This window comes from Netta rufina (assembly GCF_964035555.1).
Source record: "Netta rufina genome assembly, chromosome: 7".
Lineage (NCBI taxonomy): Eukaryota > Metazoa > Chordata > Aves > Anseriformes > Anatidae > Netta > Netta rufina.
In genome coordinates this window covers 25,664,447-25,690,390 of record NC_140130.1, presented here as the reverse complement: position 1 = coordinate 25,690,390, position 25,944 = coordinate 25,664,447, and the positions used below count along the sequence as shown (strand labels likewise).

General features: G+C 41.1%; 1 protein-coding gene across 1 annotated transcript in view; it reads right to left on the bottom strand.

Moving 5' to 3' along the window:
- Positions 1-25,944, bottom strand: part of SORCS3 (sortilin related VPS10 domain containing receptor 3) — a gene marked incomplete at both ends in the record, with an annotated part of 273,965 nt that overhangs the window by 117,097 nt on the left and 130,924 nt on the right. Inside the window, one exon of the mRNA XM_084290216.1 lies at positions 14,696-14,854. Coding sequence (XP_084146342.1) covers positions 14,696-14,854 — 159 coding nt within the window. The remainder of the gene's footprint in view (positions 1-14,695; positions 14,855-25,944) is intronic.

Genomic DNA, 25,944 nt, shown 5'->3' with positions numbered 1-25,944 from the left:
GTAACACTAAAAATCCTGGGGAGGAATTCAGTTCAGCTCTAGCTAATGATATTTCTCAGTGGCTAGATCCCCTGGCAAGCCATGCATTGCCAGCAGACAGCTACGGAAGGTAAAAGCAGAGCCTGCTTTCAAAAGCACCTCTCTCTAGACACATACAGCCAAGCCTGAGATCACGTGTAGGAAGGGGTTTCAAATCTGGAAAGCTGCAGGAGAATATCCTTTCCTATACCCTGAACGAGTGGCTTCATGGGAGACAAGTGACAGTGTCCTCCCTGTGCTCCATGGTGCTTCCGTTCATCCTGATCCAGACACACAGGGGAGACTGACACCACCACCCGTGCCCCAGCATGAAGGGCAGCATACAGATGTTTACAGGAGGAACCCAAATGAACAGCATCATTGTAAATGCCAGCCACCATCAGGAACAATTTAGCTTGACAGTTGTAGCAGAAACTGTCACGGCACTGAGGCATCACTGCCAGAAAAATCACCAAATGAGAAACTTGCATGTTTCAGGGATCCCCCAGGGCTATCGGGCATACACCATTTACACTGTCATCTCTGATTCATCTATCATCCAGTTCCTGCAATCAAACGGTGGAAAATTATACCTTTAAAATAAGTGAGTCTGCAAAGGCAAATCATGCAACAAAAAGGATGTTCTTACCTAACCTCTCTCTCCAGCTCTCTCTCTATATTATGCAGTAGCTATATTTAAGCTACTTACTGATTTAATTCAAACTCTAGGTACCTTCAATCCACCTTGCAGAATGGAGGCATGGGGACACAATAAGCAAACCTGATCCAAGCCAACAATAGCCTACAAGTCAATCGATACAAAACAACATTAATTCCTGAAGGAAACCAACGCTCACAGTGATGGCACAGCACAATTCTTAGGATAAAGGAAGACTGTGGAGAAAAATAAAGCAGCCTTCTCCATGCTGTCACCAAAGAAAAACACGAGTCATCTCGATAGGGAACATCAGACTCAATTTTGCAACAGAACCTCTCTCAGGTTTGTCACATCGCTGCTGCTGGGGCTGCGTGCATAACACTCGTGGACTTGCACCACGATCTGAGGAAAGCAACTGGCCTGAAGCAAGAGCTGTGTCTGCACGAGGACAAAACTAGAGTCTTGATTTGGCAGCAAAACTTTTGATTTCACTATCGTGCTGCTATTATATGGCAGGAAAGTCCCCTTGGGTACAGTGTATTCTGCTAACATGTTATTTGGATGTGCTGTTATCTCTCGAACACTGCAAGTATAAAATGCTACCAAATTCAGATGGTTTGTGATTACTGAGCCTCTGGCAGAAATGAGCTGCCCAAGGTAGGCGACTGTGGGAAGAATCAGGCTTTCTTCCTTTGCTCTAAAGAATCCCCAGGACTTTCTATAAAGATTTGAGTTTGTTGTTTTGGTTGTGTTTGTTGTTTTTTTCCAGTCATCCCTTTCTCAAAAATATCATCCCTCATTTCGGTCCCTCAGCTCCTCCTTTTATCATACCTACAGCACTTCCGAAGTACCAAAATATTACTGCATCATGCCCTAACTTTCATTTTACAGCCACCCATGGTCCTATAAAAATCAATTGAACACAAACCCAAAGAATTTTATTATACTGGAAGAACATTTTGTAACTGCCACACAACTGTTGTGGGGCTTCTACCACATGCACACCAGCCCTCCAGTCTTGTCCCATGCAACCTCCATGGAAAACCAGGTTCAAATACAGACCAAATGCAACTGAAGACAGAAAGTATTTGCCATGATGAATAAAGATCTCTGTCAGAAGGGTAAATGGACCACAGCAGAACAGCGCTGGAATCAGATTATGAAAATCTTGGCCTTTTTTGCTTGCTTGCTTTTGTTGTTGTGTTTTCTTTAAAGACAGAGTTCTAGCGAGGAGGCATTTGAAAAACACAATTCCCAACCTGTCCTCAGTCACAGAAGCATCAGGAGAAATATGAAAGAACAACTGAAATTACTCAAACACCTTCTCAGTCTTTTTTTTTTTTCTGTCAAATTCATGACTTTGAAAAGACTAATTCATTATTTAAGATGCTGGGATTGGTATTCCTGAGGTGTTAGACCAGAAAATCCATGCATTGGCCTCCTTTTTTACTACTGAGGCAATGAGCATGAAAAGCTGAAACCCACACTACGTTACCACTGAGCTTTAGAAACATCCCTGCCTACTGAGGGTCAAAAGGCTTCAGGCTGTGCCTCCAGCAAGTTTATTCTCTAGAATAACATTGGTTACATGCAGATCCTATCAGAAGGAGAGAAAAAAAAAAAAAACACAGCAGAAGTGAATTTTCATATATCAAGCCTGAGCAATGGAAACAAACAGTCACCTTTGCACAAGCAATAGCTTACACACAGGCGGATGAGCCCACCAGGGACTCTGTATCTCTCAGCAGGCAGTTTTGGGGGAAAAAATACTGTACACTGGAAAGAGTAAACTACATTTATCTTGTTTTCCCGAGGGAGCAGAATACCATAAAAGTTTTCAGGCCAAATCCTCCAGTGATGTAAATCAGCATTTCCCTGATAAAATCGGTGGACCCACTTTCAATTTCAGCTGCTACATATGTGGCTGCACACGTCTTTTGTAAACCAGCTCAGGTGTGCTATTAGATCAGGACATGGTCCATTTACCTGCTGAAACAAGCACTGGAGGCAGGGACGGTTTGGAGTGATTCACAAAGGAGAGAAGAGAAACAGAGAAACCTATTTGCAAAGGGCAATCTGAAACAAAACTAGGGCCACGTACCACCTTCCAGTATTACAGAAATCTGCTTCATACAATAGCTACTACATTATTTGAAACGAAATGTGTGAGCTTTTGAGCATACCGCTGTGCTACAACATAAACAAAGTGCCCTCGCTGCCCTGTGGTCCATTTGCAATTACAGCATCTGCCAGCATGAAATTTCCACGCTGAGCTCTTACCCCAGCTGTCTGAAGCCTGGGCAGAAGTGAGGTTGCAAGAAGAGGAACACCTATAACGTTTCTGCAGGACCACGAATGGCAGTGGAAAGGAAAACAGAATATGAGTTCAGAGGTCTGGGTAACTTTGCAGCTCTGCCTCTGATTAGCAGCTAACCTTGCACAACTCCTTCAACTTCAACTTTCTGTGCCTCAGTTTCCCTCCAGCCTCTCTCACTGCCTTGTCCCCTCTGCCTCTGTATTGGCAACAATAAAGCTGTGACTTCTGAGCCATTTAAATACTCCTGACAGTTGTAGGTAACACGACCAGGACAGGACCACACTAACACCTGTGTAAACCAGATGGTTACGGCCTGAAGAGAGTTACTAAGGACTGCATGGTACAACAGTCCCCATGGCATCCTGAGGTCTACTAAATCCAGTTGTGCTTCACAGTAGAGTGGTGGAGATGAAATGTCAGCTGCCTGCAAACCTTTCCTGGAGTTTCTCTGTTGTTGGCTCTCAGACATGCACCTCTCAGCTGTATAAAAAAAGCCTTGGAGAAGATACTGGTATGGATAAGATACAGTAAGAGTGTTGTGTTAAATGTGCCCAGCAGGAAAGCACTAAGAAGAAACTACCACCATATCAATAGACCCTCAAATGAAATAGAGACCTCTGTGTGGTCTAAGGCCAGCTTGTAGGATCTGATGGCCAAATCCACTGCAACTGAAAGCACGGGTATGGTAGCAGCTAGAAATAACACAGTGGCAAGGGCTTTGGTCCTCAGCACTGCCAGCTACAGCCAAGGCTCTGCACTGGGCTCAGGACTGCACACCTCCTAAAGGCTCCCATCCCTGCACAGTTCACCTAGCCCTTTTCACAAGTACTAACATGGTTTCCAGGTTATGCAAACATGCCAAGGGTTCAGCTTTTGCTACCAGGAAGCTGAAACACCTTCCTGTTAGAGACAGAAGCGAGAGCAAGGGGCAGCCTGCTATTCCCACTCCTGGCTGCAAGTTCCTGCTCTGGAACGCAGAAATACACCCCAACAGACTGCCCCAGCTCTTGGTCGCTGACGATGCAGCAAATAGGCATGTGTGGGTGCAGGAGTGGTGGGCAAGGACAGCACCTTCTGCCCTAAGCATCATCCATCCAGCTGGCTGTCTCAAGGGCACTGGTCTATCCCATCCCATCCCAGCCACCCATCTCTGATGATAAGGATGAAAGTTACTGTCTCATTAAGTGGCCCGCTGCCATCTTCATGTGCAACACTTCCAAAGAGGGAGGCCTTGCATTGTCAGGGCAATGTGCAAATACTAATTAACGCCCCCATTACCCAGACAGAAAGCACAGTCCCTGTTGGGCAGATTTCCAACAGTTCTCAGCCATCTGAATCACTAACCGTAATGGGAGCTGCTGGGTCCTTGATCCTACTGGGAAGCACGCGACCCTTCACGGTTAACAAAAGATAACAGCTTTTCAACTGCCACCTTGCAGAAAGCACTCGTGGTCAGAGGGAAGTAGACGGCGTCCCTCTGTATTCAGTTCTACATGCCTACGGTCATACGTTCAGTCGCTGGCAGACACATCTACCCCCAGGCTACGGCTTTAATGTCCTAAACTGTTACAGAAACATGAGATAATAGCAAAATCCAAGACAGTGAAACTACTTAAAATCCCTGCACTAAAAGCCCTTGTGCCCACATTACTCGTATGTCTTTGCAGGCTCTTTGTAATAGTGAAAGCCTGTCTGTAGAACCACTTTACACCCTAATTTGGAAAGGTCCTCACACTTACTGGCCTTAATCCAAAAAAGCACTTACGCAACATCTTAAAGGTAGGTTCAGGCTAAAGCATTTTGCTGCTGCTCTGAGGTCAGGGTTACCTTTTTTTTCCTACTAAATTCTATATTTTATAGGTAGTGCTATTCAAAGTGAACTTCTGATGACAATTCATGTAAGTATATATTCATTGTCACATGCTCCTTTCTATTACTTCATCTGTAGTATTTTTGGTAAAATTAATCCTGTTGTTCCTTGGCCTGGAAAAGTCAATGACATTTCTAAAATCAAACACCAGGTCGAATCAGTTCAGTGATGGAAAATGACACTAGACTGAAGTTTTCCATGGTCAACATCAGCAGACAGTTGAGTGGAGTCAACAGCCGAATTGTGCTTTTTTCTGCAGCCAAAATTAATACCACTTGTAATTCTGCTCAACAGATTACAGGGGAGAACTCATGGTGCCATCAGACCACGAAAAAACTGAGAAGGAGTTTTGAAATGCAATGCAGAAGGCAAAGAAAAATTAAAGAGGAAAAAAAAAAAAAAAAAAAAAAGGAAAAAAATAAAGAAAAGGTAAAAAGGTAGGTTAGGAAAACCCTCCTGGATTCATCTCACTTTGCTGAAGCAGCCTAGCAGGTAACTCACATCTACACAGAAGAATCCCAACATAGAACAAAGGAACCTTTACTTTGCACCCTCCAGGGCAGCAGATCAATATAGGTCACAGGTGTGATAGCAGAAACAGGGAAACTTAATACTACTTGTTGCTTTGATCACATTGGAAGCATATCCCCATGTAACCCATTTTCCACAAACCCAGACATCAGGGCTGGTTTCACAGCCCTTAATCTCGGGTATCTATATGGCAAATATTTACATCTCAGCTATGTGAGTAACTTCCTTGACAGACAGTTGAACCCTAGTAAGCCCACTTTAGCCCAAGGTACCTCATTCTACAACAGTTACCTACATTTAGTCCCAGAAGTCAATCAACATCATCCAGTAAACCACCAACTACTATCACAGCCTAGGCATCCAGTTCAGGTGTACATTGCTACATTTCAGATCTCTACAGCGAGGTAAAAATAAATCATGTCCTCCGGTGTTCTTATTCTTCTACCTTCTCCATTACCTCATATTTATTTCTATTTTCTATATTTATAACCACCCTTTGCCACACTTAGGCTCCAGATAAAAATCAATGTACAGCCATGATTTAGCATGGCCCAGGAATAAAACACTGGATCTTTGCTCTCTTATACAATAAACCAGGTTTCTTCAGCAGCAGAGTACATTTAAGCATTGAATGTCTCACTCCATTTATCTCTATATTTTCCTCCTCAAAGTAAAACCTGTTCATGAAGTATCTATAACATAAATAAAAAGCAATAGGAAAGTCTGTTCTAGCTAAATCAAGTTTCAGAAGCAGTTACTTTCTTTTTGCCACCACAAATCATCACAAGCCCAAAGTTCACTATTTTGCTAGGACAAAATTCATTGGGCATTTCTGAAGTGGAGCCAATGCTGCATAATTTAATTTCTTGTCTCCTATTAAAACTGCCAGGCTTACCATAATCAGAATGATAAATGCAGAGTCATAAGTCTTCTTTCCAACAGTAATGCCCATCAATACTTCAAACGCAAACAATAGTGACATTTGACTTCATAAAAATTACCTGGTGCACCAACAACACTTAATTAAATCATTTAAAAACTGCTTTTGTTACATTTAATGAATGATATATTATACTGCAATGAAACATGCAGCAATACAAATACTTCACAATGCTAACAATTAAGGCTCACTTCACTTATGGCAATTGACAACACAAGTGCTCCTCACTTCATTCAGTTTGTGCATTCCAAATGAACTGGTTAGCAAAAAGGGTGCTTCTTTGCTAATGAGTTTTGTAATCAAGGCATCTATTTTAATTTCAAATTGGCTAGATTGGGGGAAATTGCTGAACTAAATGACTGGTTCTAATTAGGATTATAAAAATATTCATCATGCAGTAGAATTAGCACAAGGTCTTGATTTCCCTATATTTGCATATAGCTTTAGTTTAAGAGTAGAAAAAAAAAAAAAACTCCTGATAAATTGTCTTCCTTCTAATGAATTGAACAAACACTATATCTGTTTTAGTCGTCCTTTCATTTAAAGGCACTGATACATATTCATGATTTGTAAATGAAGTTAAGTGATTTCGATTCTTCAGTTCATTAACATATTGAAGAAGAAACTTCCATAAATTGCCTTTAAATATTCCCAATCTCAAGGGTTTAGTGCCTAAAAAAAATAAAAAAATAATAAAAAAAAAAAAATCCAACTTCACTAACATTTCAGTTTATCTGTTTGATGGAGTTCTGCCTGCCTGGGAGAGCTTCTGGCAGGTGGCTTGTCCAGCAAAGGACACATGATGTGTTTGTGGAACCTGATGTTCTCAGAAGAGCATTCAAAAGGCAGAGAGATGAAAGGCGTATTTGTGGTTAAGTCATGGGAACAGGACTCAATCTGGATTCAGCTTCTGACTTTGTTATAGCCCTTGGTGGTAGTTAGGCAATGAAACACTTTAATGACCTGTGCCTGAATACACTGTCAACTCTCTGGGGATAATGCTTTGTCTGTCAGCTTTACGTTTAATTGCAAGCTCTCTGGGGCAGGGATTGCTTTACTATGAATGTGTAATACAACGGATCAGTCAGGGCGGCAGGGATTTCTAAGAGCAGTTACTGTAACGAGACTTGTGTTAAACATGAAACACGAAGTGTTCCTTTACAGCACAGCAACATACACTATTTCATTCCTCACTATGACAGGCCTGTAGAAGTAATTGCGATTATGGAAGCTTCCTCAATTCTTTCTCCTCTGGGTGAAAAGAAGAATGTAGTAGGTGTGTCTCCAGCTTCATGCCACAGGGGGCTCAAATGCCAATGTGATGGGCACAAAATAAATTGGAGCGCTGAGTATCGCAGTCATAGCACTGGAACCACAGCCGTCGTGCTCTTCAGATGTCAGTGAGCCAAGCTGAGAAATTGGCCCCAGTGTGCTCTCTCACCTCATACAGCTAAATGGTGATTCTACCAAGGGTTCATGTGGGAGCAGAAAGAGCTTTTTTTCCTTGTTAAATATAATGTTCACATCTTGCTAAGAAAAGCTGAATTTTACCCAAGAGGTTCAGTCTTGAGTCAACGCTGATAAGAGGAGAGGTTGTTCACACCCTGACAACTACACTTACATCTAAATTTCAGGACCAGGACTGCTGCTGAGGACCAGGCGACAGTTGTCAGTGTCTGCTGATTTATATCAAAATGCCATGTGGGGCAGTCACCAGCCCACCTTTTCTCATCATCTCCATGCCTCAGTTCCTGAAGAAAGAAAACGTGAAGGAGCTAGAGTTGCATCTGAGTTTGGACATGCTGCATCATGAAACTATTGTCGTAGAAATGTACGGTCCAGCAGCAGGATCTCCAACTTCAAGTGCAATATTCTCACCTGAACACAACCCTGAAGTCCCTACGCACCTAAATTTCTGAGGCACAGAAAAAAAATTAAAAAAAAAAAAAAATAAATAAATAAATAAATAAATAAATAAATAATGAAGACCAGGGGTCGGAGCACTTGTTAGAAATAAAGGAGAATACAACTCCCAAGACTCTGTGCTAGTGAAGCTGAGCCGGGCAGGTGGAGGGGGAGTGAAGCTCCAAACCTTGTAGCACAGGCACCCCCTGAGACACAGGGACCAAGCGTCTTTCAGAAGGATTGAGGGCTCTCAGTGTCCCAGCTCACTGACCTACTGTGACGGGGAAAGAGGAGATGAATTGCCTTACTCTGTGTGTGTGCATAAATTTTCACTTAATTTCTTTGTATGACTGCACAAAATGGCTTCCCACACAGATTTCCAGGGCAAGATGGATGCCTGCCTGGAAGAAGATGTCTAAATTTCAGGAAGAACATGAATCCAGGTTTGCCTTCCTCTCAGCAAGTCCCACTGGATTTCTTTGGGAGCTTCCTACCCAGCTGGACACTGGAAAAAACAAAACCAAAACACACACACAACCTGCTTTAGCTGCCCTGTGCTGTACTGAGAGCCTGGGCTCAAACTCCAGTGGTGAATTTCACCTGGCAGCAGGAAGGCACTGCCTTATGGCTGTAGTTCTGTGTGTCTGGGTGATTAAAACTTTCCCACGTAGTTGCAGTGCTATCTGTGATTCCCTCTGATAAATTCAGCAGTGTTTAACCAAGATAGTCAGGGCTCTGACATGTATCACAGTTAATTTTTTAGATCATAACTCGCTACATCTCCAACACTGAGGACATCTCCCCAGCCAGACCTGATATTGTGTACCAGATGCAATTTGGTGATACAGTCCTGTGTTATCTTGCACATTTTATCACTTCATTCAAAGTGATATTGAGACACCCCTTTCCTTTTGTTCACTTCCTCCTGAAGATTAAGCACTATGGAGAGAGAAGTCATTGCTTGCCAAACTCATTGTTTATGCAGTTCTCCAAAATTCATAGTTATGTAGCTGAGGAATTTAAGATGGTATGGTACTGAACTATTCATTCTCCCACCTCTTCCCAATCACATTTTGGTCTGCAAAAGACAGGGAGAAGTGAATCTCTTTGCATAGATTTCTTCTCTTAACAAACGTGATTTAAATGCTCTAAATCTCTCTCCTAATTCTGTAACATTTTCTCTTTTTTTTTTCTTTTTAATTCTTTTAAATAAATATTCATGCAAGAGGGCTGCGCATGCTGCTGTGAAAGAAGATTCAAAGTCATTCTGAATTAAGTTCCACGAAGCTGGAAACTCCCCTCCATTTCCACCTCCAGACTGATTCATTCCCCAAAAGGGTATGTGAGGTAGAAAAGTTGAGGCTATTGAGAAATAATTGGTTCCTTGAATAAGTGAGACAAATTAGGAAGCACTTGAAATACTAGGATTAGAAATATTAGTGAGACTGCTTTTCATCAGGAGATGATTCAAAAAGACAACCTGGGAGTTCCAAGTTCTTAAAAAGCTCGGTAAAGGAGGGGCTGGATTCATGACCAAATGGGGCCACTTCAAGATCTACATCCTCAGCCACTCTGAACATTAGCAACGAAAACTATAGCTCATGTCTAGACTGATGGACTCTGAGCTTCCACACCAATCCATAAAGCAGTGTCCAATGCCTTCCAAAAGTTATTAGCAAGCTTTTTTCACGTAGCCCCACCCCTTTCCATCACACTTTAATACAAGGATCACTTAAAATGACTACCTACATACTTTTCTGCAAAAACATGAAAATTTGAGCATGAAATCCCATTTTCCCTTTGTACTGACATATAAATATAAGTGCCAATACAGGCACTACTAGCGAGACCAAGCCTGCCTCACAGAAAAACTGGCCATAATGTTTACACAGCGCCCACTTTCTGCCAAGGGCCACAGGCTGCCATTAACAGAACTGACCCATGCACACATCAGGTTGCACTATTTTATCAATAAAGCAGACACACACAAAGCTTTGGGAAGATATCCAAGATGGGTATGGCACTCCATCTCTTAAAGAAGAGGAAACTCATTTTTGGACATAAGATTTTGCCAAGACCTGGCTTGACTTTTAAACTAGGTTCATGTGAGACTGGTGCAGAAGTCCAAGCATAGGTTAAAAAAAAAAGAAAAAAAAAAAAACAAAAAAAAAAAAACAGATCCGTATAATGAATAAGATAAGGGAGTAGGATTATTTGCAAGAACATTACAGAAGAAAAGGTAAAAAGATCAATAAGTCAATCTGCAGAGCATCTGCTGTGCCTGAACATCAAGGCTGAGAGTAAAATAGAGCACCAGCAGGAGAAGTTGCAAGCATAAACTTATGATCAAAATCACACATAATAGTGGCATAACAGTGACTTGCTGGGAAAATTCACAACTAGGATATTAGCGCAGACAGGCATCGCTTGCTCAGGAAAGGGAAGAAAAGACTTATAAATCACAGATACATACACACATTCTGAGGTTCCAGGGCATTCTCCTAAGCAAGTTAAAAAGACTGTAGGAAGTAACTGTTTGGTGGGTTAAAAAACAAACAAACAACAACGTGATAGCGCATCCTAGAAACCGCTATGGCTTGGCCATGGTCAAGCTGCAGGGGACATGTATTGATTGTGGCTCCACAAGGGTCTCAAAGTTCTCTGTTATTCCAGTTATTCACAGTGAATACACCTAAACTGGCAGAAAACATCGATTTGGAAGGGACAAGTAAATCTACTAGAAGACTGAATTCAAGATGTAAGGTTTTTGTGCGTGTGTGTGGTGGTTGTTTTTTTTAATTAACTAGAAAAATAGCCTAATATTGTTGACCAATGTATAAAAGTTCACTAGAAAAAGGAAGGTCTGCTTAGAACATAAAACTGATTAAAAAAGAGGTTTGAATTACTGCAGTGGAACTGTAGGTGAGAATACATCAAGAAATTTTTTTAGCAGAAAGGTCCAAAATATTGAGTAATTTTATTTCACACAAAAGCATTAATATTGTTTTCTATTTTTATACACAAAACAATTTTAAAACCTTCTGATCTAGGCAGAAACCCATAGATTTTTAGTAGGGTGCTAGCTGTTGATTTTTCATTATATTGTATGTAACAACATACTAGGGGAAACGCATTTTCAGATTCATTCTATTGAATTTCCAAGCTGACCATTGCTTGCTTACAACATCGTATTATTTTAAACTGAAATAAAAATAACATAAATATTAATCTGAAACCTATTTTTAATCTGCAAAGTGAAATGAAATTTACAAGTTTGTTTACACATTCATGAGAGGACAGATTCGATCTTCCCTTAATAGTTCCTACTGTTGGGAGTCAAACTGTATGCATTTGTTTTCCAGTGTATTTGCATGTTTAAATCTGTCTCCAAAATAAATGCTACAAACAGACCTTAAAGGTCACACACACTTTTAAAGCTTAGAGAGGTGGAGGACTCTGGTCTCCTGCTGTCCAGCTGTCCACTGACTTTCACCAGCACCTTCGTGGTCACACCATCTGTAGTTGAGTATTAGCAGCAGGTTCCAGGCTAATGATAAACTTTATATGTTACTGACCTTGCATGCACTTAAATTAAAAGGTACCTGCACTGTTCTCAGGAACAGCTTGCCCCTGGAATAAGAGATGTGTTTCAGAGCAGGTGAACCCCCACAACCTGGATACACAAAGTAAGAAAGCAAGCTCTTTTTGACCCAGCACCACCTAGTCTGTGCCAGACAACTTCATGCTGCCTCACAGGAAAATGGGCACAAAAACAAATGATAGAGAAAGATAAGAACCAGGCTGCAATGGGGGAATGAGCCCCTGACAACAGCATGGCCTCTTTGGGTAGCCTTCTCACATCTGCAGAGCACTACTGCAACCTCTCTGGCCACATATTTTGGGATCTCCCCATATCTTTCTTCTGCTCTGAAGCAGAGAGATGAAGTGAATGTTGCCACTGGCAAGACCCCATTATCATATGTAGGAGAAAGGGCATGGCATAGCAGTGTGGGAAGGTGTGAGATCCAGATTTGGCTTCTAAAGATCAAGAGAGCAGCACAGCCACAATCATCTTATGGAGATGCACAACACCTTGACAAAGCTACTTAAAGATTTAGAATTTTTAGCCTAAAAGTCACTGTCATCTTGTCATTGGTCTAACCCCCATCTAGCAGAAGGTCATGGATGACCTCCAGTTCCCACTCACCTGTGGCAGTGCTCTTGTTTCCAGACAGACTGAAATGTTTTACAATGGCCTCTTTAGGTGAGTCTCCACATAGAAACAACTACCACAATCTCTAGAAATGCCTTTTCACTCTAACTGCACTGCCCATATTCCAGTACCAACTGTAACTGCATTAAGACTGTATGATCTGAGTTAGGGTGATGATTCCTTTACAGTTTCTTCTAGGCCAAGATGCAGGCTTGTACCTGGGTTATGTTGAGCAAACACTTCAATTGAGAAAAGCACTGCCTCCTTGGTTGTTCTCAAGAATCAGCATCCAGCCAGCACTTAACATCATCTTTCTGAACTCTAAGGAAAAGCATCGTGAGTGGGTCTTGAATACAAAGGCAGACAAAAATGTAAAGTCTGCAGTTCCCATAGCTTCATTTCCATTTGACCAACAAGCAGCAGACCACCTTTGCCTCCTCTGTGCTCTTACACTGTAGATAAATATGTTCATTTCCTGGGATAAAAGGCAAGCATCCTCAGGGAGTTTCTAATTTGCATTTCATTTTCCTTGTCTCTCTTCTGAGACGATGAGAACAACAGAGGTGGGCTACACTCTCCAGATATCATTAGTTTGGAGGAGCAGGAGCAAAAATACTCCTGAGCCATTAACGCAGTGCTGGACCAGGGGAGCGTTATTAACACCTCACATACTAGTGGATGTGCATGCTTTGTATTTGATTTCTCTTTCCACTGGCTAACATGCCATAAAAAGGCCACAAAGCACTGGAAATAGAACAATAGCTCTTCAACTCATGAGCGGATACTTCACATTCACTACAGCTGGACCTCTTTGCAAACACAAGCTCAGCATGTCATATCTGGCTTCTCACCTCCATGTGTACCTCGCCAGATGTCTGTTTCTTTCAGGGCTGTCTTTGTACAAACACAAGTATCATTTTTATTTTTTTTAATCTCCTGTTTAAAAGTGGCATCAAACAATTCCATGACATCAAACAAATAGATTGGTCTTTCTAGCTTCCTTCAAAATCCCTGTTACAATGAACATCTGAGTGCACAAAACTATTTGACATTTGACTAACTCCTTCTTGCAGTAAGTATTTGATACTATGAAAGGAGTTTATTTACAATAGCTTTGTGCTTGCAAATGTCACTCAAGCATCATCCGTAGCACTGCAGCAAACCACCTGGTGCCTGCCATAGCATTCTATTTACAAGGGGATGGAAAGGTTACATTGGGAAGTACAGCAGTAGTAGATTATTCAATTGTACTCTCAATAACTACTTGCGTAAAGATTTGTAGTAGCCCTTCATAGGAAATGCTGTAAAATACCAGAGGCATTAAATTTTTGGAGTATTGTCCTACTGCAGGGATGTGAGACTGCCTATTTTAAAAAACCTCCCAAATAACTGTAGGAATTGAAAGTCCAACCAGAACACACACACACTTGACAGATTAATGCAAAAAACTTAAAGTGTCTCTTCAGCACATTTTTTACTTTGCACTGTCTACAGATGACAGAAACGGAAGAGAGGAACGAGAAAAGCTTGACAAGCCTTCTAGAATTTGTAACTTGATAATCCAATCTATGTCTTAGCTTTGTGCTGAAGTGGGGGCCACTGTTCCAGAGGTGGAGTGTACACTCTATAGCCTGATTTACAAGTCATGCTGTACCTGCATTGCTCAGTGTCTTTCAAGACAGGAGTGCTACATAAGAGCAGACTTGTTAAGGACAAAGCAGAAGACTTAAGAGTTGGCTCACTAACAAAAGCACTGCAAAGTGACTTAAGGAGTGGTACAGCAGAATCCTTCATCTGTTGCTGATCACTGATTTCCAGATTAACCAACTTCAGTTGGCAAGCAGAACGAGCATCCCTTCATGCACAACAGCCAGCTGTTATGAACTGACTCAGTCTCAGAGTGCTCAGTGCTCAGAGACAGCTCAGCTGTCACTAAGACCTACAAATCAGATTTTTCAGAGCAGCTCCACGTCATGTCAAATGTCAGGTTCTTTTCTTTTTTTGTACCGTTACCACTACTGACATTTCCATACCCATCACAATCACTGTCCACAGCTGACAAGTCCACTCCCTCCAGTCAGCTTGCTCTGTCACCAGATGGGTTTTGAACACACCTAAAACTGCAAGGTGAGAGCAGCAAAGCATGCCATAATTTCTTCACCATCTCTGAGAGCATGTGGTTCTAGACGCTATCCCTTTAAACACCTGGCTCAAGAACCATAGATATAGAACCAATTGCTCACCTTTTGATCCAGACTGTAGGCCAGGATCCACTCCTCCTGCTTGGGGTGGAAGAGCAGACTCTGGATATAGAAGTTCAGACGGTACTTCTGGTACGTAGCCCCTTCATCAGAGCTGATGAGAATGCTGCTCTCAATCTCTGGATCACTAAGAAGCATGATCTAAATAGGAAAATAGAGAAAATACAGTGTTAATGGAAAAGTAAAATTGAACTTCATTTAAAAGTGAGATCATAGAACACTGGTTCCTGCTGGACATATTCAGAACATTGTTCAACAGTATTAATGACGCATAAGATTTCCCAAATAGTTTGTAGTTTTAGCATTTGGTTTTTGTTCTGTTTACTAATTCATTTGGTGATTCTGTACTTTCATTTCATTTTTGTCCAAATAAATTCAGAAAGCCCAAGAGTAATGAAAAATGTTATGTTGACATTCAAGCTGATTTTGGTTGGACAAGAGCAAATTCAGAGTGCCACATCAGGCTTTTCCTGGTGTTTTCCAGTCTATCACCTCCCTCCACAAATGTGGAAACCTCTCTCCAAAAGCACACAACAGGGCACTCTGGAGATTTCAAGCTCCTTATCTGGCAGATTGCAGAGCTATGAATGAGAGCATCAGGTCACTGGAAACAGAATGCCTACCTGGGTCAGCTGCTGGCACCTGAAATTAGTCCACGTGTGTATGTGCAAACACTGATACATGATCTCATACATTATGCTCCCAATCTATACAGGAGGAGATAGTCATTCACTCAACCAACATATAATTTTCCCCAAGCAAAGGAAAGTGTTTGACCTCAATTTGTACAGGGAGGAAAATGCTTTTGTGCCTCTGATTTTAATTAGAAAATTATTAGCAATATTTTAGAATGGGTTGGTTCCACTTTATCAGGTGCCATGCTCTGTGTAAATGTTATCAAGAAAAATGTTGTGGAAACATTAACACCATCTTATTAACATCTGGAGAAAACGACATCACATTAAAGCAAATGCCAACACCATAAAATAAAGGCAAACAGTGGGAAATAAATTAGAGCTGTGCTAAACACAGCAGGTTATTGATACACTAGCTGAAACAAATATAGAAACTGCCTTTCAACAGCAGAACACATCCAGAAGCTGCCTTTTTTAGCTGTGAAATGAGCAGCTAACTGCAATTCAAGGCAGTTTTGTCCCATTTGCATGTCCAAGTAAACTTTTCTTATCCAGCTTCGCAGAGCTCCAACCTCCAGATTATGATAGGGAGAAATATTAATTTTGACAGCAGCTATTTAATTACAGAAAATCAGTTAAAAGGAATGGTAAAACCCTTGGTATATTAGACCCCGATCAAGCAAAAAAAGAAAAAAGGCACATTTTTAATCTTAAGTACTGCATTAACAAGGGAAAGTGAATATAATGCAAATTGTTTCTGATCCTTTCCATTAAGGAATTAAAAAGGCCTTTAAAATTAGAGCTGAATGGTGTTCCTAAGGTGAAGCCACCTCTATGAATCCAGCCTGAGCTCATAGCTCCTTCAACGCCTCTCAGACTCCTTACCAGCTCGTTTACCTCACTCACAGTGCAACCCTGACCTGTTCCCACAATAAATAAATAAATAAATAAAATAAAATAAACACCACTACAAGGCCTGAAAAGTGCACTGCACTGTGCTCTGCTGCACAGCATCAGCAATGGGAACCATCCCCCCAGGAGACCAACTGCATGGGAATAATCTTAAGAACAGGTCCTCAAGGCAGCCACCTGGAAGGAAGTTTGATACTTTTCTTCTACCTACACTAAGCAAAATATTATTTTATTTTGCTCCAGAGAAGAAAGATCTCTCCAATATTTTAAGATATTTTTCTGTCACTGGTGACTTAGACTTCAACAGCATTTTGTCCCCCCAAGTACACCCATGTTCATCTGAACCACGTTGCCCATGCCAGACAGAACGGTAACATTAGGAAAAATTGTTTGCATCTGTAGAATGGAAGAAGGATGCAAGACTGCCAAGTATAGAAGCTATTCCGGAGAGATCTTACATTTAAGGAGGGGATAGTTTCGAATAAGATTTTCCACCTATTGTCAGAAAAGGTTACGAAATTATTAATGCTGTATGTTAAAAGGTCACTGTTAGCTGTCCCCATGCTCCTTAACCAAGGGCAGAACTCTGCAGAGCTGACAGAGTACAGACACAAAGCATCCACACAGGATCTGCAACATGTATGTGGACAGTTCAAAAAAATGGCTCAGAGGAGATAGAAAAGGTGATGTTTCCACCAGATGGTTCACAAAGCCGGGCAAATAGTTCTCCCGGAAGCATAACAGTGGTTGCAAGATTAAATAATAGAACCACTAAGACAGGAAAATTAACAGCCAACCTTATTGAAAGATTAAAGGGGAAGATAGAATAGATTAACCACAGCCAGATCTTGTTGTAAGTGCAACCACATCAGTCACCCACCACTCCTCACCTGGTGCTGATGTCAACCCTGAAAAAGACTCCTCCAATGTTTTCAAATGGAGAAAAATCCCACACCCAACATCTCTGTTAGCATTCTTTTTTCCAGGCAAGGCTGATCCAATACAAAGAAAGGAAGAACAGGAGGCTCAAAGTGGAAAAAAAAAAAAAAGAAAAAAAAAAAAGCCACTGGTCATGCAGCTAGGACAGGTCCCAACTTCTGTTGTGTTTGGAGAAAGTATTGGCAAGCAGGAAGAGCAGGCTTTACTTTATTATTGCTTGTCTTTTTTCTGCTGAAAGCTAGGGGGGGATGGGACAACTTTTGGAAGGGGAAATAACAGGACATTTGTCAAAGGCCTGAAACTGTCACTTCTCATTATGGGACCAGGGCGAAGGATCCACCCCAGAAGAGATTTAGATTAATCGCTTTTCGTTAAGAGCCAATAAACAAACTCCAGTCAGAACGAGCACTGCTGCCAGCACCCTGCATTGCCATTTATAATTGCCATAAGGAACAGCAAAGGAGCACCAGAGAGTTGTCAAATGTAATTTATAGTTTTTTAAGATCTAATCATTTTCTATAATATTAAATTAAATGGCAGCCTTTATTAGAAAGGAAATTACATTTCACCTTGCAACACTGTAGAATATATGCACACACAAAAAGTATTTTAATATATTAGTAATCCTATACGTATATAAAGTATTATTTTCAGTTGCTGTCTTCTCTAGTTTAAGCAGACAGGAGATGGGGAGGCAGGACTGATTACTTTGAAGGGGAAGTCCTTGAAAACATATTTGAGATGAGATGGTTTATACTACACAGGAATTCCTCTAGAGCCTTTAGTCTGGCCTCCAAAATTCAGTAAGGAATGAATGACAAGAACTAGACAAAACAAAACAAAAATCAGACTGAACTTCAGGTAGCTCCTTAGGACATGAACGCAGAGGAAGAGAGCTGCCTGTGGTGTATCTCCGTTTAAAGCAGGAGCTTTGGGGACAATGATGACACGTACAGAGTTGTTCTGAATGGACTCCAGTTCAAAGGAATACCAGAAACTAGTGAAGAAAGCTCATAAAAGGCATATTCTTCAGAGAGTTGACCTTGCAAAAACATAAACTACAATGAAATTTTCAACACATGATCAGGAAAAACATCCAGCTCTGAATCCTCCAAGGGGATTTATTCCACGAAATAAGCACAGGTTGCAGGCAGAAAGAACAAGGAAGGGAGGTGTCATACCTATATCTGCCAAAGCATATTTGGTGCAGAAATAGAGAAGTAGCGAAGAGCCACTGGTATTTGCTAGAGAGCATGTAGGACCCTTAAAGGAGCTGTGAATGAATGCCAAAGCAGAGATGAAGGAAAGTGACACCACATCACAAATCCATTCAATGGGAATGACCACTAAAAGGGCTGAGATAATAAAACTAAGGCAGGATTTGTAACTAAGAATATGAGTTCCTGCTATCCTGATTAAAATCCCAGCTGTGACACTGAGTTAATACCTTCCTCAGCACTGGTTTCACCTAGGGTATATCCATGTGGTTGAATTAATATGGTGTCACCTTCCTCTTCCTCTGCCACAGACTAGCTAGGCACAAGATGACTTTGACCTGGAATACTGAACCACACCAGTAAGGAGCTAGCATACGTCTCACGGGCACAATGATACGATGAGCACAGACTACTGGCTTGGAGCTATTAGTAGCCTGAGTTCGTATCTGCCTGGATCTACCATCACCACGCTGAAGACTGCCCTACAGCTCAGCACTCAGTTCTTCTCCCAACTCCTTTCACTGCTCTCTGCCTTCACTCTAAAGGCCTGCTTGGCATATCACCTCTATCGTCCTCCTTCAGCACACAGGAACAGCCACCCCCAAACCCTTTATCACGTTACCTGTACATAAAGCATCAGATTCAAAAGCTTCATCACCACTCTTCCTCCCTGGTTCTGTGTTGTCCCAACACAACAGAGATCCATTTTGTATACAGCTGAAGCATTTAATAAACTACCTCTGGACAAAAACTTAAACAACATGCCACATAAAAGGCATTTTTATTAATATTACTTCTCATTAAATCCTTTTATTTTTGCAAACCAACATAAATTTTGATTTTAAATTACCAGTGTGCATCTCTTTAAATCAGCATGGAGAAGTTTTATAGGTACAATATCTGCAGCAATAGTATCACTGAGCTACATCAGCAGGAAGCCTCCCAGTAAGTGAATAAAGAAGACAGGTTCGAAATAAATGACTTTTGTTCCCAGAAATAAGTAGATAGCATTAAACCATTATGTACTGCCTTCTGATTTTCCTCTTCTCTTTTTAATGTGCTTTTAATATGTGGGCCTTTTCAGAGTTTCTAGTCACATTTTCATTTCCCTATAGAATGTGCTATTCGAAAACGAAATAAACAAAACAGCCTTACAAAAAAAAAAATAAAACAGTCCACCTACAAGCCACCCAACCCTCCACAGCTACAAAAGGATCCCAGGTCCTTAGCAGTATGTTAGCAATTTGCTTTGGATCACTGCATTGTTCTCTTCTGCAACTGAGAAAGTAGTTCTGCCACAAACACCACTGCAAAAGCAGAAACTCCAGGTTTCCTCTTCGCACCTTCATTGTGATTTCTCTATTGAAAGTGCTCAGCTTACACTTTTTTTTCTTCTGATTTCCCATTTTGATTTAAAACATTTAAATGATTGTATGATCCCATGGGACCTCCAGAGTTAAATCTACTCCCAGAAGTTCCATATTGGTTTTGTGTTTAAAAAGCCAGAAAGTTCCAACGCTTTAAGCTAAAATGCCAGTTCAAATGGAGAACTTTTCTTTTGTTTGGACTTATTAAGCCATTTCCTTTTGTTAAAGCTGAAAAAAAAAAAATCAAATTGTATTTAAAGGCTTAGAGATATAAAAATCATTTTCTTTCTTCAAAACATCAATTCATCACACGTGTTCAATGTGAACAGTTTGGAAATTTCTTATGGGAAAACTAACTTTACTACTGAGGCATTTTAGATTAAAGGTTGACTGTCTGAAAACTCTCACTAAAAACTTGTTGGTTGCTCATTCTTTTCCCATTCTTCTTCTCCTACCTCATTACTCCAATTTACTTGTCCTGCATGCTACATTATGCTCACAGAGGTATATATCCAACTTCAACAATTTTAGACCGTAGCTACAAAGCATACCTGATAACTTTCTGTGCTAACACTACAGAGGACAGACATAACTCACAGCAAACAATCTCATCCTTTTTTCTTTCCCCACCACTTGTCAGTTCAACTAAAAAAAAACCTTTGCTTAACCAAATCAGCCCAAATCCTTCTGAGACAAAAATGTACTGGTGTCTGTCACAAATACTTGTCTACTTACTAGAAAATATATCGCCCATAAAAATCAGCATTTAGCTTTTTTTTTTTTTTTAAAAAAAAATCATTCCACAATTGTGGACGAAGATGTCATTGATAAAAAAAAAAAAAAAAAATGCTCTAGAGAGAAGCCCTATTTACACAAATAAGGAGAGAAGAAATCTTCCTTCAAGCTCTAGCACAATGTTTGGAGGATGGCATGCACATGGATGAGAAGGTCCTCAGCTCTCATACCCACCTCATTCCTTAGCCATCAACAGCTCTGATGAGAGGGACACCTGTTCTCTCAAAAGCCAGACAAGACAGCTATGAGAAGGGCAACAGCATCCACATATTGCCTTTGAGTCTAAGAAGATTAGAGTCTTTGCAATCCCTCGTGCTATACAGTGGTCTAGATTCAGATTTTGAATTCCTGCTCACTTTACGTGGCTCAAAAACTTCCTTAAAGTTAAGGACAACCTATGGGCATCAGTCAAGCAGTAAAGATGCACTGAGCTTTCATGAGAGATGAATTGCCTGGACCTAACCTGTTTCAACTTCTTGTAACTTCACTTCTTATTGCCTGAAATTTAACATTAATAACAGATTTAATTAATGAATATAGCACCAGATTACCATCTCTCAGAACCATAACGCTGTAATCTTAAAGGATGAAGTGCACTGCTCTCACTTTATAAGGGTTTATGAAGCATGTGTTATAAAAGTACCTCAACCATAAGGCTTTTACACCTTGGCACTCACTTCAATACAATCCCATAAAATCCAAGCAATCTTTAAGTGTTAAAGGTGACTTTCACTACTGTATTTATTATTGGATAATGAAAAATGAGTCAGACACACATAGAAAACTGAGCAATGAAAGAGAGTTTCCTGAAAGTTTTACATTGGGTCTGCATTATATGAACCGTGACCAAAGAACCAAATGGCCCTCTCAAGACCTTTCAGGCACCTCATGCTAACCCCTCTCCAGAACTTCCTTCCCATCAGGACTTGTGACTGATTTTTTACTCTGTAGAATTTCATTGCTCATCGCTGAACTTTCCAGATGTCAACAGCTGTTTCTGGGTGAATCTAACTCCTAAGAAGACTATTTTCCTTGGGCTCCTCCTACTGTGCTGGAGACAACAGTTGTGGACTACAGTAAGTTGATTTCAGAAGACAGCACAAATCTGACACAGAGATGGAGGCCCCATCTCCAGGTTCCCCATCTTTCCAACATTGAGATAGAAAGATGAAAGCATATCTTGCTGTTCAACTACATGCATGGCCTACACTTTCTTTGTAGGACATTTTGCCATTTGTAGAATGTGTGTTAAAGACAAGCATCATCACAAAGTAGAGGGTAAAAAGCTACAAAGGCAATCGCTATTTCTTTTTACCCTAATACAGATCTTTCTGCAATACTGGAGCACAAAAGAAGATGCCACTTGGGTGCTTTTTTTATGACTATCCTCTTCTGAAATGTAATCTGTAATTTTTCTGCTGTACCTTTGTTATACACTCATTTAGACAAGCCACTTTCAAAACTGAGAGTTAGCAAGTTTCTTAAGTTGCATCACAAAAATATTCTGCCTAGGTATCAAGAGCGTTTTTGTCAATGAGGAACAATGCAAGCAGAAAGCTGTTATTCAAGCAGTACACCAGATGAAGCACACAAACCCCAGGTTCACTGTTACACTGAACAGCCCCTCAGCAGAACCCTGATACTGTCAGAAATAAAACTAAGAATAACTACAGCCAACTTAACATATGCATGCATTGACTGGATAGAACTTGGGACCAGTAGTTCAAAGGACTGTAAGTCTGGCCTATGAGGGTGAATAATGTATGTGCATGAGATGCTAGTATGACACTCATACACCACGTATGAAATTAGAGTATATAGTTCTAGCTAATGCTACATACTGTTGGCTCAGTCAAGAAAGAGTAAACATTTCAAATGACAGCGTCTCAGCAACTCTTTCATTTCCTTCTCTCAAAGATTAAAAAGGATGAAGATGCCAGAAAGACTTTGAGAGTCTGAGAGCAGTTTTGTGGTAAAATAGTAATTATCATCCTCCTATCTGAAGATCCACAGGAGTGATATCATCCCGGCACTTACATGATTAACTCTGAGGAAAGATATTAGCAAAAGCACATCAAATAAGGACCAGCACCACGTTGCTTTCTCTAAGGAGATGCACATCAGCTTAGCAGCTTGTTTACAGTGAGTAACCCTGGTTAATCTTTCTGACCTCTGTTGTTTTTCATATCTAATTATATCCAGTTTACAATTACAATTAATTCAGATTGGTACAAAATTAAACAGTCTCTTGGCATTGCAGCCATACCTGCCTATAATTGCCATACCAAAACAAAACACTTCTACAGAATACCAAGCTCACATACCCCATCCCCTATGGAGATAAAACTTCATTTAATTACCACCTCCAGCAGCTGTGCAGGAGCACAGATGCACCTTGCAGTGTGCCCTGAGGATCAGGAGCAAATCTAGGCTAAATTGGATACAGAGCAAGAGCCCCTGAAGGAAAACCACTCTGCCATCCTCTTTGGCAGGTGTGGAAATGAAAACATATCATGACTCTAAGGCTTGGGCAAAATCAGAGCTGGGAAAAGAACTCAGATACTCTAAGGCTGCTGTCCTAACCTACCCATAATACCAATCCTAGGCTAGATCCTATTTGCATGCATAGGAGCAGGATAAGCCATCATACTAGACCCAACAAAGCAGAACATCTCATCTTTGTTTTACTGCTAAGCAGGTCAGAACAACATGTCTCTCCATTTTCTCTTGTCTTTTTGGCACTGGACACGTGTACTTTTCACTTTTAATTACCAGGCACAGCAAGCATTTGCTTGTTAAATTTCAGGTGCCAGTGGGGATGGAAGCTATCCAAAAAGCATGTGTTTGACCTGGCAAAGAGTAACTGATTGGCAACAGTCATGTGCTTGGTTATAAAACCTTTTCATTGTCACAGCAAGGCAGTTTACCCAAAGTTAGTTCATCTCATTATACTCTTGTTACAGCTGCACATCCTCAGGGTCCCCACAGCTCATCAGAGCAAAGTCCTCTGACACAATAACCCTACGTTTCTGTTCCTACTCTGGTACTGCTTGCTGTTCGTAGAGAGCCCCAATCAGATTGCCCAAGGCATTTCCATGTTGCAGTATTTTCATGCATAACACCCCGCTGTGAACTGCCAGTTATAAGCCTCACCACCTATAGCTGGTTTTGTGTAGATCCAGTTTGACTACGGCTTCCACAACTGGGCCTGGACAAGAAGGAGATGAAACCCTAGCTGATGACTCAAGGCAACAACCAGTGCTTCCACGAGAAAAACAGACAGTAAATCAGGGGACAGATGTAAAGTTTCTGATCTATGTATGCTTTGTTCTTGAGTCTGGTTTTCTTCGCAGCATAGCTGTACAAGATACCTTTTCACTGTTCTTCGTTCTACGTAGGAAAGCCCTAACTTTTGTAACATCCATCACAGGGCTTTGTGGTCACCAGCTTTTTATACTGGTACAGAACAGCTCTGATCCCAAACTGTGTGCAGAGAAAAAGGAAAGGCGATATTCACTGTTATAATTATATGTTATTTGAGTAAATGCGTGGTTGTGCTATTCTTCGTAGAACTACAAAGTAATTTTCACCATTATGGTAACTTACCATGTAAGCAGAAATAGTTACATAAAATAATGTTATCAGTAAGGATAGGCTGTGTGCACCAGAACTGCTGGAACTGAGAATACCATTTATATAAAAACACTTCTCTGATTATAGGTCTCACCTGGGAGAACACTTTACGTGTGGGAATAAGTTTACTCACAGTAGTTGTCCCATTATAGAAAACAAAGAGATGTGCATGGATAGCTCCTCATGAGGGTAAACTTTTGTAGCCTGTATACAACAATCTATTTAATTTGAGGACAGTAGAGTGTTTCATGACTCTTTAGAAAAATAAAAACTGTATTATGTATCTCCCTTGAGGCCATTAAACATGAATACAATTTTAAATGCATCATTGCTTTTCCACTGCTTACACACTTTATTTTTCTGCTCTTTAGTCAGATTGCAGAGAGAACACAGACAACAGTCAGCTTTATCAATGTTCACATCCAGATGCTAATGATCTCAATTTACTTACCTAGCATCTATTACCCATGTCACTCACTGCTCTAAATACGCTTCTCTTCCTAACATCACCACACTAAAGAAGAAAGCTGAGGAGGTAGGAGAAGGTCTATTTTCTGGACAGGAGGTTGAGGTACTCAAAAATTAATGGTTAAAATTACAAAACTTGATGGCATTGCAGTGCTCTGCACAGCAGCACTCAGCCCTAAGCTATTCACTGTGATTACAAACTCTGCCTGGTAAACTCAGCTGCCAGAGATCCTAACATCTGGGAAGGTTCAGGATGGAGAAACAGGATTCACAGCTGCCAGCTCACTCACTGGCTTTCACATTTCTTGTTAGATTTGCAAAAGTAACTCCACAACTTCAACACAACCCTGACACTTTGGTTTAGGAATCAACTAGTGAAAGTCAGAAATATGCCCAAGCTGACTCCACCTTTCCAACCATACCCAGGTCCTTTGGTTCCATGTCAGATAAGCTTTTTTTTTTTTTCTTCTTGTCAGAAAAAGAGGGCTACAAAGATGGTGACAGGCCTAAAGGGGAAGAAGCATGAAGAGCAGCTGAGGTCCCTTGGTTTGCTCAGCCCCAAGCAGAGCAGGCTGAGGGGAGGCCTCATGGCGGCCTGCAGCTCCCTCACAAGGGGAGCAGAGGGGCAGGCGCTGAGCTCTGCTTTCTGGGGACAGCGACAGGACCCGAGGGAATGGCACGGAGCTGGGACAGGGGAGGGTCAGGCGGGGTATTAGGAAAAGGTTCTTTACCAAAAGGGTTGTGAGGCACTGGAACAGGCTCCCCAGGGAAGCGGTCAAAGCTCCCAGCCTGTTGGAGTTCAAGAAGCATTTGGACAGCGCTCTCAGACATGGGGTTTGATATACTGGCTGCTGTGCGGAGCCGTGGGTTGGACTCAATGATCCTTTTAGATCTATTCTGTCTCAGAACATTCTATGATTCTGACCCTGCAGACTCTGCTAATCTGCTCACTGAAAATTATAATTCACCCAATGACCAATGAAGAATTTCTTGATTCTTCTCTTCAGAAAATAATGAAATAAAAAGACACTTTACCACAGATTGCTGGGTTTGACGGTTAGGGTTCTGGGGTGTAGTTTGTTCTTTTGCCTTCCTCACAGCAAAATAGCTGTCTCCTGGTGAACCAGCTCTGATCATTAAAGACCAAGGTTACAACATTACTGAGTCTCACAAGGACCCACATGCCCCTTTGCCAAGGGCTGCTCTCCACCCATTCTCTTATATTTGCTCTTTTTTTTAATAACAGGACATGCTGACTCATTATT